This window comes from Nipponia nippon, unplaced genomic scaffold (genome assembly GCF_047370975.1).
Source record: "Nipponia nippon isolate SJK-2023a ecotype South Korea unplaced genomic scaffold, ASM4737097v1 scaffold_7, whole genome shotgun sequence".
In the NCBI taxonomy this organism is placed as follows: domain Eukaryota; kingdom Metazoa; phylum Chordata; class Aves; order Pelecaniformes; family Threskiornithidae; genus Nipponia; species Nipponia nippon.
The window spans coordinates 4100653-4119872 of NW_028262391.1; the positions used below are offsets into that span (position 1 = coordinate 4100653).

Below are 19220 nucleotides of genomic sequence, written 5' to 3' on the forward strand. Positions count from 1 at the left end.
AGTATTAGCAGTACAGCTACACAGTCTATTTCCTTTAAATTTTGATTTAACCTTCCTGTATTTACTGCAGACAGGGTTATACCTAAGGAAATAGCTGCTTCACTTCAAAGCTGTATTTGCTACTAGCTAGAAACCCTCTTCACAGTACTTAATATGCAATCTGAAAGGTCTTTTATCACTTCTCCCTTCAGACCTGTTAAAAGATTTTGTGTGGGCTCTCTGTCCTGGTTTCAGCTGGGATAGAGTTAATTTTCTTCTTAGTAGCTGGTATAGTGCTGTGTTTTGGATTTAGTATGAGAATAATGTTGATAACACACTGATGTTTTAGTTGTTGCTAAGTAGTGGTTACACCAGTCAAGGACTTTTCAGCTTCCCATGCTCTGCATGGCGTACAAGAAGCTGGGAGGGGGCACAGCCAGGGGGCCTGACCCACATTGGCCACAGGGCTATTCCACACCATATGACGTCATGCTCAGTATATAACTGGGGCGAGTTGGCCGGGGGGGAAGGGATTGCTGCTCGGGAACAGGCTGGGCATCAGTCAGGGGGTGGTGAGCAATTGTGTCGTATATCACTTGCTTGGTACATCATTATTGTATTATATTATTATTATTATTATTATTATTATTATTATTATTATTATTATTACTACCACTACTACTATCATTCTATTTTATTTTACTTCAATTATTAAACTGTTCTTATCTCAACCCAGGAGTTGTCTGACTTTCACCCTTCCAATTCTCTCCCCCACCCCATTGGGGGGGAGTGAGTGAGCGGCTGTGTGGTTCATAGTTGCTGGCTGGGGTTAAACCACGACACTCTCTTATAAAAAAAAAAACAAAAACACAAGCACTACTTATCATATTTGCACAATTTTACAGAGAGGTAAAACAGCAATCAAAAGACTGCTTACATGCTTTTATTCAATACTACATAATTAACCGGCTCTGCTTCTAAAGAACCAATTTAAAATTCCGCTCAAAACCAATCTGACTGCTGCAGGCACTCTGCAATGTCTGTACTTTGCCCATTTTCTCCCTCTCCTGATGCCTGTATGAAAACAGAAGTTTTTCCATAGATAGCCACTTAATTCGCTACTGGTTTTCAGTCCAACTTGGGATCTCTCATTTGTATTTACTATTCAGTTATAAGGAAATATGCATATATATAAAATAAAAAAGGCTGATAAATGACTGAACAGAGAGAGAAATCTCCTGAACCTGCAAGAAATTCATGGCTCATTCCAAGATATTAAAGCCCTATAACACGTACAGCAGCCAGGTCTGCAACTTCTCACTCTTAAGCGCCTCACTGTATTTTCAGAACTGTATATCACATTTTTGTAGAGATGAGAGACCAAGTTTTACATCACGCAAGCAATGCTCGTCCACATGTTTGTGTATTCTCTTACCTGGGATGCACTGCAGGGTTCCATCCTCAGCCCTTATTGTAAAGGTTTCACCTGGATTAACTTGAACCAAAAAGACCTGCCGAAAGAAAAACACATTTGTTTCACTCTGATCTTCAAAAATTAAATTTTCCCAACCCAACAATTGTGTTCTCTGTACTTTGGAAGAGATACAGGGGGCAAGGAGGGCACAGACTGGTATACTACATCTTTGGGTACCAGCACAATCCAAGAGCCGGTAGAGATTTAAAGCCTAACTACTCATCTAAATTTTAAGAGCTGAAATAAAGACATAACTCAGTTGTGTGTGGGTGAGAATTATGGCTTCAGGTTCCACCACCAAACTTGTTACAGTGTGTTTAACTTGGCCAAATGCTGATAGCTAAGGACATAAACCTTTAGACCACGGGCACGTGAGAGCAGAGAGCACATAAACTCCAGCATACAGCACTAAGCCATACCAGGATTTCAAATTCACAGGAATAAAAGTTTTTTGCAGTGTAAGGGGAGTCGATCCATTACAGTTTTAAAAATTTATCCTTCAGTCCTACACATAACAGATCTCAATTAAGCAAAATCCAGAGACACACACAGTTCAACAGTTGCACACAGAACCAGTAATAAACTATTTATTTAGTAACACATACTATCATATTTTTTTAAAATAGTTAAAATATCACCCCAGTCTCCCATTGCTGAATGCTGCAGACGATGGGAATGCTACAAAGACCAGGAAGCACCAAAACGCATCCCAGTTCAGTGTACACTGTACTCAGCTTTAGTAATTTTCAGGTGTCTAAAATGATGGTTTTAAAACTTGTGATTTAGATTTCTTTCTTTAATGGAGAGTTTCACTGGAAACTAGTGATCATTTACCCCATGCTCCTGCTGCTTGTGAAACTTTTACTGAAATACTTTAAACCCTCTTCTGTTAACTTTGTATTGCCAGAAGTTCAGTCAAAATCTGGATTAATCTTGGTATAAGTTGAAAATTTAGATTTATTATCTAATGTTTGTATCTTGGGATCCACCCAAGGGTACTGAGGCAGCTGGCAGAAGTGCTCACCAAGCCAGCTTCCAGCATTTAGCCAGCAGTCCTGGCTAACCAGGCAGGTCCCAGTTGCCTGGAGGTTAGGAAATGTGACGCCCATCTACAAGAAGGGCAGGAAGGAGGATCCGGGGGACTACAGCCCGACCTCGGCGCCGGGGAAGGTTATGGAGCAGATCATCCTGAGAGCCATCATGCAGCACGTACGGGACAACCAGGGGATCAGGCCCAGTCAGCATGGGTTTATGAAAGGCAGGTCCTGCTTGACCAACCTGATCTCCTTCTATGACAAAGTGACCGCTTACTGGATGAGGGAAGGGCTGTGGATGTTGTCTACCTGGACTTTAGTAAAGCCTTTGACACCGTTTCCCACAGCATTCTCCTGGAGAAACTGGCTGCTCATGGCTTGGACGAGTATACTCTTCACTGGGTAAAAAACTGGCTGGATGGCCGGGCCCAAAGAGTTGTGGTGAATGGAGTGCAATCCAGTTGGGGGCTGGTCACAAGTGGTGTCACCAGGGCTCAGTACTGGGGCCAGTCCTGTTTAATATCTTTACCAATGATCTGGACGAGGAGATCAACGGCACCCTCAATAAGTAAGTAAGAGGACACCAAGTTGGGTGGAAGTGTCAATCTGCTGGAGGGTAGAAGGCCCTACAGAGGGACCTGGACAGGCTGGATCAATGGGCCCAGGCCAACTGTATGAGGTTCAACAAGGCTGAGTGCTGGGTCCTGCACTTGGGGCACAACAACCCCATGCAACGCTTCAGGCTGGGGGAGGAGTGGCTGGAGAGCTGCCCAGCAGAAAAGGACCTGGGGGTGTTGGTTGACAGCCGCCTGAACATGAGCCAGCAGTGTGCTCAGGTGGCCAAGACGGCCAATGGCAACCTGGCTTGTATCAGGTCCTGTGGCCAGCAGGACCAGGGAGGTGATCGTCCCCTTGTACCTGGCCCTGCTGAGGCCGCACCTCGAGTACTGTGTTCAGTGTTGGGCCCTTCACTACAAGAAGGACAAAGAAGGGCAATGAGGCTGATGAAGGGTCTGGAGCACAAGGCTGGTGAGGAGTGGGTGAGGGAGCTGGGGGTGCTCAGCCTGGAGAAAAGGAGGCTGAGGGGAGACCTTATCTACAACAACCTTACCCTACAACTACCTGAAAGGAGGCTGTAGCAAGGTGGGGGTCGGTCTCCTCTTCCAAGTTACAAGTGACAGGACAAGAGGAAACAGCCTCAAGCTGTGCCAGAGGAGGTTTAGATTGGATATTAGGAAAAACTTCTTCACCAAAAGGGCTGTCAGGCATTGGAACAGGCTGCCCAGGGAAGTGATGGAGTCCCCATCCCTGGAGGTATTTAAAAGCCGGGTAGATGTGGTGCTTAGGGACATGGGTTAGTGGTGGGCTTGGCAGTGCTGGGTTAACGGTTGGACTTGATGATCTTAAAGGGCTTTTCCAACCTAAATGATGCTATGATTCTATCTTTTTGTGAAAGCTCTCTAAATTTAGGTCTGGTCTTTATATTCTGGGACACCTGCATGCAGAATTTGATCATTCAATCTGCAAAGACAGAATTTGAATGAATGTGTTTCTGAATTCCTTAGGCTAAATGCATAAGACAATTATTGCCTAGATGACCTTTTGAATTACAGTAATCCTACAGAAACCCATTATTCCAGCAGCATTTTTAAAGCACAAGCTGGAAATCAGAAAGATGACACATGAAAGCCATTATTTTGTCTGCAATAATGATTTCTCAGGGAGCACTGATCAGGGTGGATCTGATCCAGCATACAGATCACAAATAATGGTTCAGGAAAGATAAGAGGCACAAACCCATTCTATCCCTAATCTCCAAACAATCAACATTTAAGTGACAGCATTTAAGTGCTCTTTTGCTGTGAATAGGCGTGGATTATCCACAACAGGATCCGGGCATCAGGTCAAAAGAAGCGCAGAGCAAAGCAGTGTCATTCAGCTTAAAAAAAAAAAAATAAAAAAAACAAACCAACCAACAAACCAGAAATGTGAACACAAAGAGGCAAGGAATCATAAAAATATTTCATTAGCTCATTTGCATTATATTTCTAAACCAACAGCTCTAAGGCTGGTTATTTATTAACACACTTGATTAACATAAACCAGATGCACACCATCCCACCTTTGGAAGAACTTGGTCCACCTCCTCAAAATACATACCCTGACTAGATGGATGTCTCGTATATCAAAAGCTCCATCTTTTCCCTAAGGCGGGGCGTTAAGTTTAATGCCAAATGTAAGACTGACCATGAGAGAGGGATTCCTCTTACTACACATGTCTACCCCAAAGTTATCAGAAGGGTATGATTTACAAATTTCTTTTCAAGGAGTCATTGCAAAAGGTCCATCACCAGCCCAAGCATCTGCATTAGCACGCCCACAGTTGTGCTTTGGAAATAATTCCCTGGGTTTCCACATTAAAAAAAGATTATATCCCCAATAACAGCTGTTGCTTATGATGGTCGAAATGAAATAGCATTATTCTTGCCTAATTACGCATGTTTTTAACACTAACAAATTGTTCCATCAAGAAATTTGTTTCCTGAAGGCCAGCAGCCATCACAGCTTTGTCCCCTCATCACGAGCCTGTGGGTAGAGCCTGGGACTTACTTATACACAGTAGCTTCTATTAAAGTGTTATATATATGGAAATAATTCCTTATTGACAGTTCCCGAGTACAACAGCTTAAAGATATCATATTTATAAAAAAAAAAAACCAACCCTCAGCACTAGTTACTGTCACAAAACATGTGAGTAAGTTGGTCAGAAAGCAAAGTTCCCCACTGCGTGCTACAGGATAACAACCGTCAACCCTACTTGGCCTGTCTGGAGTAGGGACTATACTGTTTTGCCCAAATTTTAAGTACAGCCCAATAAAGACAAGAGACAATAAAATATTTTCACCCAGGATCTTGTTTTGAGGTTAAATATCAAATATATTCAAAGGATAACATTTTTCAACTATTAGCTGTGCAATTAAGCCACAGGCCTTTTCAAAATTATATTGGTGCTAGGAAAAAAGTGCTTTATTCTGTCAATCAATGACTTGCAGCAAACCACCATGGTTTTCACCTAAAATCCAGTAAAACTAATCCTAGTTCCCCAGGCTCTTGAGTAAGTTTTTCAGCTTCAGTGTTCATAAAATTATATTTGTGAAATGCATAAGGATTTGTACCATCTCATCTCCTAACACTTTACAAGGCTGAAAGCCATAACCAAACTGGTTTTATTGATATTTGGACATTTAAATATATACACAAGAACAAAGATTTTTCAAAGGAGATCAGTGAGCTTGACTTCTATCAAACCAAGTAGGTCTTCTGCACCTAATGATGGCAGCCCCACCAGATCTGCACTTTCAGAGTAGGGGTTTTTTGTGCTACAGAAGAAGCAGCACCAACATTTGTGCAATTCATTCACTTCAGCCAAATTTCCGAAGAATTAAGAGCCAAGGAGCAAGAAGAGAACCTGAGGCCCTGAGCCGCCAAGCCTTTGTGTATAGCCAAAAAGGCCATCTCCAGCTATGCAGGGTTTCTCAGAACAGTGAAGAAATCAACCTCCAGCTATGGTGGTACAGAAGAATACATGCTAAAACCAGTAACTGTCAGTGCACATAATGGACTTAAAAGTTATACTGGAGGCAAGAACTGCATTGGAATAAAGTACTGTAGCTGTCAGTTCCTAAAACGTAAAAAAAACCAAACCAAACCCAACCCAAAAAAACCCAACCATACTAAGTTCTGAAGATATTAAAAGACAGTCTTCTGCACTGATGCTCAAATTAGCCACCTTTGGAGCAGAAGAAAACACTTAGGGGCTGTTGCTGGGGAAAAGCAGCTATATTGAGAGCAAACAGCAACAGCCGACGTGTGCCTGACGTGGGTCAACACCGGAGCAAGGGCTGGGCGCAAAGGGAGGACGTTCGGCACACGAGCACACGTACCTGAAGCGGCCTCAGACCCAGGGATCAGGATGCTCCTCAGGCAAGACCCTCCGCTTGCCCCGCCACTGCAGGCGGACCCCTTCCAGCAGGCTGCAAGCCAGCCCCAGCCTCTCCCCTCCTCTCTGCCCAGAGCTGGGGTGCTGGGGTTTGCCCCCGCCAGCCACCCCACCACCCAAACCCTTCTGCACTCACCCCATGCCATGCATAACCCCCCGAGAGTTTGCAATTGCAAAGCACTAACAAGCTGCAGAGTTGAGGTCAAACCATTAAAGCCAGTCCACATCGAGTATTAGATACTGGACGTTTTCCAGCGAACGTCCCTGATCTGTCCCAATTGCCTGGGACAAATAATATCGAGGCACGCTGTGACTTCTTTTGTTTATACACACTAAGTATGTCAAACTAATTCAAAGGTTTATTTTTCCCATGTCCTCCTAAACGGCAAAACCATATTCTGCAGCCTGGAATGCAGCTTTTCTGCTTCCTTTCTACACAAGGGATCTTCACGAGAACGCTTTGTTTCTGAAGCTTTTAATTAAAAATCTGAGGAAAGCAATAAGAAAAGTCTAAAGATAACTTCTTTATTTTAATGAAAATAAACACAGATGATCTTTAATTGCCCTACGTATCTTCCAATATTCATCATCCCCAGTATGCACATTTATGAGATTGGCAGCAAGAGGAGAGCGAGCTGGAAAAGTCACGCTGAGCCCGGGCTGCTGCCCTGCAGCATCACGAGGGTGCAGCCCCAGGCCCGAGGATGCTCCAGCCCAGTTCCAGCCCCCCGGCCTGCTCACATCCAAAACGCTGGGGCTTGTGGCAGCTGCAAGGAGGGTGCCAGCAGCACAATCTCAAAGGCTTTTTCTTTCCCCTAAAAACTAGTCGGATGTTTGCTTTAGCAGTTTAATCCACTTGGTGCTGAAGCCCTGCCTTACCTGCTGCATCCTCAGAGAAAGCTTGCTATCTCCATAACGCACTTTTTTGGGGGCATTTATTTTACAGTTAAGAATGTTATTATATCTTATTTAAACAGCCGTGTTTGTTAAGACTGATTACTGTTACTAAGTTGCATAGTTACTATAAATATTTGTAATCACACACACCCAATTTGGCAATAATTGCTCTCTGTCCAGACTAAGTTTTCATGACGAGCCAAAACACATGTCACTCCTGTCCCTCTCCTTCCTACTATCCAACTCTCCTTCCTACTGGGAGCAGGGGAAGAGACTAACAAGCCTGCCAGCCAAGCCCCACACAGGCTTAAAGCTCAGGTTTGGGAATGGAAAACCATATACGTTGTGGGTAAACAGTCTCATACAAAGACAGAAAGAGCTGCCTGATAAGGACCAAGGGCATATAGAATCAAATCATAGAATTGTTTAGGTTGGAAAGGACCTTTAAGATCATCAAGTCCAACTGTTAACCAGCACTGCCAAAATATGCTGTTATCTATTTTGTAGAGTAGTGGTTTACTTATACAAGTGTTCTTTAAGCAGACAGAAAATTCACATCCAAAACAGGCCCTCAGCTCCTAACTGCTTTGCTGCAGATCACCTGCGATCATCCATGTGATGCAAGACAACCCAATGCTTGCTTTAAAATATTTCCACTTTATGAGCACCTTTTCCTTGCTACGGTCAAACAGGCACTTGCACCGCTTTGGCTTATTAAAACCCTGCCCTAAGCGAGTTTTCCCTTCTCTGTTCAGATATATCATGCTTGATACAGCTGGGCGGCACGGCATCATAGGCACCACCTGGGATCCAGCCACAGGTTCCTCACAAACGCTTTAAATTATTAAAATCTATTGTATTTACTATTTCTACAGTGCATAACTTTTGGAATATATTGCATCTTTGGGGGGGAAAAAAAAAAAAAAACAACAACAAAACAAAAAACAACCACAAAAGAAAAAAAAAGAAAAAAAACCACAAAAACCCCAAAAACTATAATAAGCACTTGGGTCTGTTCTCCGCTCTAGTTTAAAAGACTGTGCCCCAGATCCTGACGAATTTCCAGCTCCGTCCCACAGGAAGGACCAGATTTCACACCGTTCTGGGGGCCACGTTCTCCTCAGGAACGCGTTCCTCCTCGGCCCCGCAGGAGCAGGCAGGATAAACACTTTCAACCTCTCTTCAGTAAGAAAAAAAAAAATCAGGGAACATGCTACATCTTAAACAATAAAACAGCGACTTTTAAAAATTCATGCTTTGATAATACTGTTCTGGGCTTAACTATCCTTTTTTCCATAGGACAGAAAATAGAGGCATGAAGCAATTCAATCAGTTTACGATGAGTACTATTGATAAAGCCCACAAGTGACAGATCCTGACCCCCCTGATTTATCCCAAGTTAAACACACTCCAAACAAGCAGTAAAAAAAAAAAAAAAAAAAAAACAAAAAAACCAGTATATCTGCATAACAAGTTGCTCTGATAAGCAAGAAATTAAGATTCATAAGTTTTAGTGAATTCTGTGTTTCACTGCGTTCACAAAGAAACATAATTTGAGAACGGTCTCAGAGTTTGCCCACCAACATCCCTCAGTTAAAACTCCTTCAGGAAAGTTCATTCTAGAGACTTCTCAGACAGCAAACACTGCCCGTGGGTTAACTTTGCTAACGCTACTCATCTGCCACCTGTTCTACTCTAAATGCCTAAGACCACTGAACCTGCTTTAAAAGTCTGTATGTTCAAACAGAAGGAAATTTCATCGTCCTTTATCTGACAGCCGTCTTTCATGGACTGGTGCTTCTCAACCCAGGTATCTTAGATGTGTACCAGTTATAAACCTTTTTCTTCTTGAAACAAGCCTCCCGTGTACAAGTATTCACCCCCTCTCCCCTAACAGCAGATTTCTACAAGTATATAAAAAAAATTCCAAGAAAATATGACGAAATAACTCTAAATTTTGGCACAAAGTTCCTTCACTCAGCTCAGCTGCTGTTCAGGTACAGTATAAAACCCAGCTAAATGCTTTCAGGCTTTTGCAAGGTGCAGACTTGTGCTACAGGAAGGTACCAAATCTCGTTCCTCATATCAGACGTACTCTCGTCTCCCTTATTCAAAGTGTGTGACCCTAAAAGAGAAGAACAAGCACACACAGAACTACCTACAGTGCCTGGGCTCAAGCCAAACAGTGAAAAAAACGAGTTTGGTAAACACACCTTTACAAAGAGCGGGCAAGCAGAAAACCTGCTACACCATTGCAGGTGCAGTCAGCAAACCAAGCCAAAATAAAACCTCCCCAACTAAATCGCCCGGCATTTGTTACAGACGGGCTATGGCACAGCTAGCTGCCCCTCCGCTTTATATTCCGAGCTTTTTAGAGCTTGCAGTGGAGTACCTACAGGAAACCATTGACATTCTTGGACCAAAAGGTTAATTATCACTCCCCAAATCCCCACAGGAGTTACAAGTGGATTAGAAGCAGAAACAGAGTAAGCAGCAGCTCTGGAAGGGACATGAAAGCATTAAATACAGTCAGCAGTAGTGGACATTAAGTGTGGGAAACTTAAAAAAAAAAAAAAAAAAAGGCAGTGCTAGAAATGCCAATTTGGGTAGTCTAGAGAAGAGGGATTACTGTCAAGCAGGCAGAGACATTCCTAGCCCTGCCCCATACAGCTCGGCAGCTCTTATCCCCAGGAAGATGAAACAATTGAATGTTCCTATGCAATTGTCTTACAATACAGGACTGCTTACTGGCAGCGTTGCTTTTTGCATCGCTCTCCATCTGGCTGCTGGTAAAGCTAAGGTGTCTTACCAGCTCCGGTCTGCTCTTTTCTATATGTATAAGAACTGATCTTTTGAGAAAAGCCGTTTCTCGGAAACTCAGCATTTCTAGGTACAGCTGATAGCACAGCTCTACCACGGCTGAGCGTTCACGTATCCAGTAACACGTAAGGGTGAGCACCAGCAAAAGCACCCAGAGCATCTCCTCAGAAGCAAGTACTGTCCGCCCCAAAGCACGAGGCGCTGATCTGCGTGCTGGCCACGCCGCAGGCTGGAGAACTCTGCCCGCCTCGCCTCCCCCCAGCTCAGCTGCGATGCTTCCTTACCACCAGCTTCTAATAGAGACTGCAATTATGCCCTGGAAAAGCCCATATCCTTATAAAACTAGCACCTCTTTATGGAGTAATATAAACCATCTTTCTTAAGGAAGTCATTCTTAGGCGAATCTAATCTGAAGGCTCTTCCTGCCTTACAAGTAACAAAGATAAATCTCCTTCAACAAACACGTAACATTTGCTTCTACATTACGTAACAAATCATGTTAAGAACAATTAACGTAGTCCATTTGCTGCTATCATATGCAAAGGTCAAACAAAGCATTTATTCCAATTTCATTCCATTTTAGAACTGTACTTTTAAAAAGCGAAGACCTCAACCAAAGCTTCAGGAATAAGATGAAAGCGATAAAGCATAAAGGCAGCTAAGCTTTGCAACATATGAGGGCACATCCAGACTAGAGGCCAAAAAAAGTCTCACAGAAAACTGGTATTCCAGCTACAAGTACTTAAGGAGATACAGTGATGAGGTCTACAAGCATCATCCAACAAACATTTATGCAGAAAAGGAACCTGGCCCAGAACTGTTCTGCTGAGTCATATTTGCATAGCACAGCAAAAGCAAGAAGTAACGCACTTCCAGTATGTCAGCAATTCTTTTTACTCCAAAATATTAGATGAGAAGCTAGTTTAAAGGCAATGGAGGCATCCACCCACCAAGCAAGGCTGCTGAATCATCGCTGATAGGGAAATTCAAAGATTGACTTAGAGCCCCATCTCAAAGGAGGGCTCAGAAAGCTTCATGTATTCTTTCTGTAATACGGAAGGACTCACTGGACAGTCTAACCAGAGAAATGGTTTCCAGCAAGGAGGAAAGCGCATATTTAAAGAACAATTATCCCATCCAGTATCAATAAGATTGTTCCTTCACTTAGCATATTAATATTGGACTTGGTAAATAGAGCCATTAAAAGCTTTCTTTTCTATTTTTTCAAGTTGAAGCACACTGTGCAGAAATCACTTTAAAAAAAAATCACAGTAAAGCAAATCTGTATCATAACGAGAACACAGATAAGCAAACAGACTTAGAAGCTTACAAGAAAAGCGGAAATTATTCTTCCTCTCGAGGTTGGTGTAGTTCAAAACACAGCTTGGAGGGAGGAACAAATGATCAAGGGTATGAGAAGTAACAGAATGACATTTTATATTGATTCATGAAGGACAGCTTATTTCTACCTTGGTTAAAATACTTTGCTGAAATGTCTCAAATCAGGAGGGAACCAAATTGAGTAACACAGAAAAAAATGCTAGGCTAGAGCTCTACAAAGAGAAGGATTAACCCAAGATGACAGGTTTGGGAACGTAACAACTACCAGCTTGAATCTCCAGGCTGTATCCTGACCTGAAGGCATCATTCTACCTACTTCTAATCAAGCTTATTAGAGAATATCTCCCAGAAAAATATGAAAGGAACTATAAACTTGCCTTCCTTCAAAATCCCACTCAAAATTCACTTCTGCTTCTTATAATGAAGCACAGGGTAATACATCGGACTGCCAGGATCAGGATATTTAGGTAAGCAAAGAATACCAGACATCACAGGACTCTTCAGTTCCCCATTTCTTCAGTCCCGCCCCCCCCCCCTTTTTTTTTTTACAACCTCAGCATTTTTGCTTTAAGTTCTTAAAATCTTATCACAGATACTAGCAAGATGTCCTGACAACAGCTAGCACAAGTAAATCATGAGACTAACTTTCTGCAAAGCTCTCAAATATGTAGCATTTATAGCCATTATTTCAGTCCCATTATTTTAACTTCAATGACCACATATGCAAATAATCACATTAAATTTAATGGCACACTTAAAGCATTGCTTTTAATGTCTTTCCAGCATAAGGGCAGATTTCTGCCTTCCAGGAAATAATCTGCCCTCCCGAGTGCTACGGAAAACCATCTTCAACACCCCTTGGGGGCCCAGAAGTAGTTTATTTAAACCAGCCGTTTTCTGCAAAGCTCACTGACCTGCTGTGATCCATCGCCATTGACGATGTGAGGCATCATGGCTACCTCCCCGTTCAGCAACGGTGGCAGCTCCAGCGGAATTTGGTCGGTCATCATCATTGTGACGTACATTCATGGAGAATTTTCCTCAACGGGCTTCCTGCAAGAGAAGCATCAGTTAAAGATCCTGGAAAACCCACTTGTACTTTAGAAGGTCACCAGCATCCACATGGATTTTGCCATTAAGGTAGCAACTTAAGCAGGACACCTGCTTTTGTAACAGGATGCATACGGGAACTCGAGGCACTGAACGGAGGTTTTAACTGTTAGATCAAGAGCATGGAAAGTCAAGTTTCCATGCAAGACTTCCAAAAACCAGCTAGCCAGATTTCCACTCTTTCCCACAATTATAATCCCCAGCCCTCATCGCACCGCTGAAATAGGCAAGTTCCGAGACACTCTGAGGGAGATTTGCTGTGTTCCTAAAAACGAGCATCCTGCTTGCTACCACAGCTCTTGGAACCACAACATCCGTGTGGTTAAGACGCTACATCAGTCTCACTTGATAGCCACGGTTCAAAGCCAAACACCTTTATTTCCTTTCTAGGGCCCTGTAAACGGCGTGAACTCCCACCCATAACACAAAGAGCAGGCGCCTGACTTCCACTTAATCACAATCCAAAGGATTAAAGTTTTTGCTGGAACCAGAGGGACAGCACATCCCCACACTCCGAACACCTTGCACTAGACAGAGGACAACAGAAGATGATCTCGCTTAAGGATTTGTGAAGAATCACATATCACTTCCAGCACACCCTCCCCTTTCACAGCTAACTGATGTGATATGTAAGCATCACCAAAACCACAGGGAGATTGCTTTGTAAAAACAAGTCTTAATTCAGCATTAAGGGTACCATCATACTGTTTTACGGGGCAGTAATCCAGTTCTTCAGTGAATAAGATGGATGACCTAATCACATAGCTTATCTAGACTTCTGCACAAGAACTCCTAAGCAAACCAACCTTACGGATCCAGTGCTGGTCAGGCAGCCTCATTTGTACCTCTCATGCCAGAGAATCCCAAAGTCCTCCTGAATAATTTCACGTACATCACAAATTCGAGTTAGAAAAAAAAATATGCTGATAACAGCCAGGTAACCGGCTGGCAAAAGACCACCAGAGTATAGAGAGGGGAATTTTTGGTGAAGAGCAGCAGGTAAATCCCCCCTCATGAGGGGGGTGTTGTGGGATCTAGTAGTTACACGGAGCACTTCACTACAGAGCCATACACCAGGGCTTTAATTCTTCTGCTCCGGAGGGGATGAAGGGCTGAGCCAGCCTCACCAGGGCTGGAGCATACGGTTCCACAGATGCTGCATGCTGCAAACCTACACCCCTGTACCTGGTCTGCCCCCAGGTGCTGCTAGGCTTTAAATTTAGACCTTTCTTTTTTTTAAAAAAAAGTTTAACAACTAAACCAATAGTTTAGTTGAAATAAGCACTCTTCATTTTTGTCAACCTCTTCCAGAGCTCGTTGCAATCCCATCACCTGCAGAGCGACTTGATGATCAGAAACATCAGCCTGACCAGGAGCTGTACTCCAACTCCTGAAGAGGACCACTTGTGTGAATTAAAAGTGATGGCGGTGCCCACGCGGACTGAATTACATCTACCCTTTCATTCCTATCACACAGGCCCCCTTCACATCCAAATAGTACTGGAAGACTAAAAGTGCATTTGGTTTTCAGAAGACATGCCAACTTAGTCCTGTTACCTCCAGCCATACATCTCAAGACCAGCATTTTAATTTAACTCAGTACCAAATTTAGCACGACTCTCACAGCTCTTTCCGATGTTCTTATCCACGTGAAAACACCACTTTTCTAATCATCACTTCACAGAGATATAAACGGAGGCAATCTATTTTCATCCACCTTTAAATGAAATCTCTCCTTTTATTCGAGACTCAACTACAGGACAGAGGTTCTCGGAAAGCTCCAGAGACAGTTGTCCAGAGGATGGTACATCCACAGCCGGGTTTCAAGTCCCATCTCCTGCCTGCATCAGCCACTTTGTCCCAGTCTGGCAATGTTTTAGTCCTACTGTCACCACTAACCTGAATAATCTGCCCTGCAGTGCATACACCCATGGAGTAAGGAATAAGGACACTTGCTAAACACTCCTGTAGCCCACAGGATCAAACTCTCTGATCCGGCACGGGTCTGTCGGTGACCAAAGCCTCCCTGGCTTACTCATTCAAAGCTCAGACCCAACCATTACACGAGCTACAGCCATCAGTCCGACAGCCCAGAAGCTTTGTTCAACGCATTCTCTCCCTGAAGTTTTGCAAGATTTGGAGCTTCTTCCTAAACCTTTTGCTTCTCATTACTTCACAGTCTCGGGTTTTAATTTTGAGAAACATCCAAGTCCACCACCAATATTCGTAGGTGTTGGGTTTGGGGGTGGAGGGGAAGGAGTGGGGCAGTGTGATTTGGGTTTTTTGGGACTTTGTTTGTTTGTTTAAAATTATGAGGAAGAAGAGAACATGTGAGTTTTTGAGTCATTTCTTAAATACTTTGGATTAAGAAAAGGACTGAAAAAGCCTAATACTGAACACCAGTGAGAACATAGGAGCTTTCAATGGAAACAGACTGATTTAGTCAATAATCAGTTGTACCTCAGAACCACATTGGTCATACATGTAGTTATCTATCTATAGGTTTTGTGTGTATATACACATTTATATTCATATATAAATAAATGTTATTTTTAAAGAACGCAATGTGCATAGGAACTATTTTAAACCCATGTAAAACAATACCCCCCTTCCCCAAATAAATGACACGTTCATCTAGTCTGAATCTGAAAGCCCCAGCTTTAACCGAGTTTAAGCGTCACGCTGATGCTATTTTCTTAAGGAAAAAGTGCCAGACTGTAGCTTGAAGCCGCATATTTTCCTAGTAATATTTCCATTCCAGGCACAACAACCAATATGTTGACATTTATTTGCTACATGTCATTATTTAAAGTTTTACAGCTGCATTCCTTTTGCTTTATTAATGGTTTGTCACTACAGCCATGTCTACGCTTGCCTCACTTTAAAGGGAAAAAAAACAAAAGAGAAATAAAGAGGGCTTCCTTTATTTGTCAGGTCTGTTATGACCCCGCCAGCGGTGATGCCAGCAACAGCACTGGCTACAAAGCACAGCTGGCCACAGGCATTTTTTTAGCAGTATTTCACATAGAGGTACTCCATTCAGAGTTAGATCTGAGACAGGGTTGAAATATCTACCGTGAGACTGGCAGACTTCACACCAAAGCCAAAACCTTTGGAAATGGGCTTCACGCACTTTTTTGAGTTTATTTGCTCATCCATCCTACTTAAAACAGATTTCTTCACCATGCATTCACACCCCTCCTAAAACCTACCTCAGGGGATGCTCATATAAGCAAGCTTGATTAATACAAAGAAGGTGAGGTCTGAACACAAGCCCTTTCTGCTTCCTGTAAATTCAGGAACATCGATAGATGAAAACACCAGACAAGGACTCAAAGAGCCAGGTCACATTTCAGGATATGAGAACTCTTCCTTTGCTAAAATATGAACTGCCAAATACTAACCCACAGCTTTTTTTTTTTTCAGGTACTAACTCAAATTTGGGGTTTTGTCTAGAAAGCTGACTATATTTAAATTTAAAAAAGATATTTCCTGTGCGTCTACATTCCCTAGGTTTGGCTGGGACGGACCACAGCAATGCCAACATGGAGCGAGAAGCTGCATCTCCCTGCCTAGCTACCTCCAGGAATATGGGAAATCACAGCTTCCCGTCTTGCCATAGAGCAAGGAAGAAGAAATAACCATCCAAGTTGGATGTTTCTCTCCCCAAACCAAACTTCCAAACCTTTTGACGTTTGCAAGTTACTGTTACAAACCTGATTTTCAATTCAGTACTGCAGTCTTCTACTGATCCCAGAGATGACTGTTTCCTTAAATTAATTCAATATGTGAATTAGTAATACATAAATTAGTTGCACATGGCACTAGAAAGAAAATTAAAACACTCAGAAGAACAAAGCGTAACTATGTAAAAACCAATGTCCATGTATGGCGAATTAATGTGACCCAACAGGTTACGTCAGAGTTCTCCTGAAATTCCAAAAGCAGTGTGAACCACATCAAGATACCCAAGTCCTGCTTTTCCTAGAAGGTTTCACCCATGCTATTAATAGGGCTATAAGCCAAGAACATTCTTCTTTTTGTGACTTTTTTTTTTTTTTCTACCTTCTGTCTTTTATGAAGCCGAAGAACCTCTTCCAGCTATGGCAGACAAATTCAGAGAACCTGGCAAAAGCAAGAGGAGTTCTGAATATTCAGTCCTGTGACAGCTCTCTGCAAATTTTTATTTCCCTGCAGCAGACCATTAAAAGCTACTGAACAAAGTGTTCTGCTTTTTTATCAGAATCATCTGGAATTACAGAAGTTGTACTACAAAGATGACAGACAGCTTTCCGATACCTAGCAGAGCCACATAGCCTCGTTTATTTAATATACAAAGAAAAATCCAGTACTAAACACGCATTTGAACTCATGCAGTGCTTACTTCGGGTTATTCCATCTGATTAGAAAAGAATATACTGCATAAAGAGTAAGAAGCTACACCACCTTCAATCCTAGCATTACTACAGAAAAGATCTGAAACACATACACTGTAAAACTTTAGAAGGAAGAATTTTCTCTTTCCAGCCTAAAAAAAAACCACCTTACTCATTTCAACATGATGAAGTTCATAGATAGACGGTGCACACACACACACACACACACAAGCCCAAACAGTGCATGCAGCAGTTAATAAACAAGCAAACAAAAACTCCTCAGATTTTCTACAAGATTTCCCTTCAGGCACGACGAGCAATTTGTCCACGGCCCAGCCACCTCCCGAACCAGCTGCATCCCTGTACGAGACCATCCGTTTCCCAGACTGCTTCCCATGAGATGAAGCTCAAATGCTACTCAGCAAGGTCAACCATCAGAGAAAGCCAGAGGCGCACTGGTGCTCAGCCTTCCCTTCCTAAATTTAGCATAAATGTCTAATTGTCACGATCAGTAGCCATAAGCTATCCTGCCTTTGTAACAAACTCCAGAAACTACATGGTATTGGCATGTACAGTAGACACGTGTCCAGTCCCCCATGAAGAAAATGAACCTAAAGCATTCCTTGTAAAGACAACTCAGATGCTGAGAGTGGCTTCAAAGATGACAGAATCTATTACCCAACAAAAAGTAGTTTACCTGAAATAGAAATTTTCGCCACTAATTCTTCAAAATCATAGAATGCATCCCATTGAGGTTGGGGAGAGAAGGAGAAGCTTGTGTCAGAACCATATATTTCACGTATTTTTTTTTAAATATCAGGTTATATAGTCTAATATGAGCTCCTTTCTACCATTATTTTTTATATATATGTATGTATGTATTATATGAGCCCCTCTTCTACCATTCTGCATGTAATGGATGATCTCCTCCTCTTGCACAGCGGTTGATGCACTGATCAGTAAAGTAATACAACCCATCAGGAACTTCTTTGGTAGTTTACAATGATGGGGAAAGCTAGTTCGGGTGTGAGGTCAAAAGTCAAAGTCTTTTGATGATATAACTGATCTAATGACCATCAGTCACTTAAAATATGACTGTTTCTCCCCCCTGCCAGCCGTTGTCCCTGGCTTGTCCTGAGGCAAACCAGGTTCTGCAACGAGGACATTCAGAAATTGGTAGTTCTTTGACAGCAGAAGGAAAATATTTGTGATATGTGATCTGCATCCTCCAAACCATGTCCTAAAAGCATGACCAGCCCAAGCCCTCCACCATCATCTGCGCAGTTAGTTTGAATGCAGACGGGTTCCCCCATCCGCTGTGCTGTATTGACCCTCAAATACTTGTGGTGTTATAACGGGGACAAGAGGAGGTAGGAGTTGCTTAAAATGGTTTTGCCATGGTTAAAAAATATGAATGGAATCACAGGCTGATGTCAGAGGGAGTCCCACTTAGCACCACTGAGAAGTAAAGCATGGCTTTCGAAACACAGGCCCTGAGAACAGGGAAGGCTCAAGTATTTCTAGAAGAAATCTCACTTTTGGAAAGAAATACAGTGAAATGCAATGAGAATAAGAAAATCCTTTTGCATTCGCAGCGGCCATTGCCTGCTGCACACATTATTCTTCTTCTTCCATAAAAAGAAATATTCTTGGAACCATTTGCTATTTTCCAGGAGTTTGTATACGGAATTGAAGAACCATATCAAAGTCTGGTATGTCGAATCATGTCACTGCTGATCATTATACGGCTGAGGAAATGGGTGCTTTTTCCAGAGATATTTTGAACAAACTCAAAAATAACTAGAAAGGAAAATAACTAGGAAAAAAAATTGCTAGTATGTACGAACAGAATATGCGTACACACCCCCACAGACTTATTTGTATACACACATACTCAGACACTAAGAATTTAAAATGAGTACATGGCCCGCTAGGAAGGCTCTGACGGAGAAGCGCTTCTTCTGCACCTAAACTGTTGATGCTGGCGTTTGCATGCAAGAGGTGAAAAAGCTTACACCCAGCCCCGTCTTCCTATTGTATTTTGGACAGCACACATTGAAATTTAAGATTAATTAAAACATACGTAACGCAATTATATTTCCACTGAAAAGCAGCTATATTTACCGCTCTGCTTTCAAGAGACTCTTGCCATGGCTTGCCACTTGAATTCAAAAAGGAGTGGTAAAAAT

At 42.5% G+C, this 19220-nt stretch overlaps 1 protein-coding gene across 1 annotated transcript in view; it reads right to left on the reverse strand.

Moving 5' to 3' along the window:
* The window catches only part of FNDC3B (fibronectin type III domain containing 3B), a 214927-nt gene that overhangs the window by 161463 nt on the left and 34244 nt on the right, over positions 1-19220 (reverse strand). The window contains exons 2-3 of the mRNA XM_087740202.1: positions 12460-12598; positions 1415-1490 (exon numbers count right to left, since the gene is read on the reverse strand). Of these exons, the coding sequence (XP_087596328.1) occupies positions 1415-1490; positions 12460-12570 (187 nt within the window). The 5' untranslated portion in view covers positions 12571-12598. The remainder of the gene's footprint in view (positions 1-1414; positions 1491-12459; positions 12599-19220) is intronic.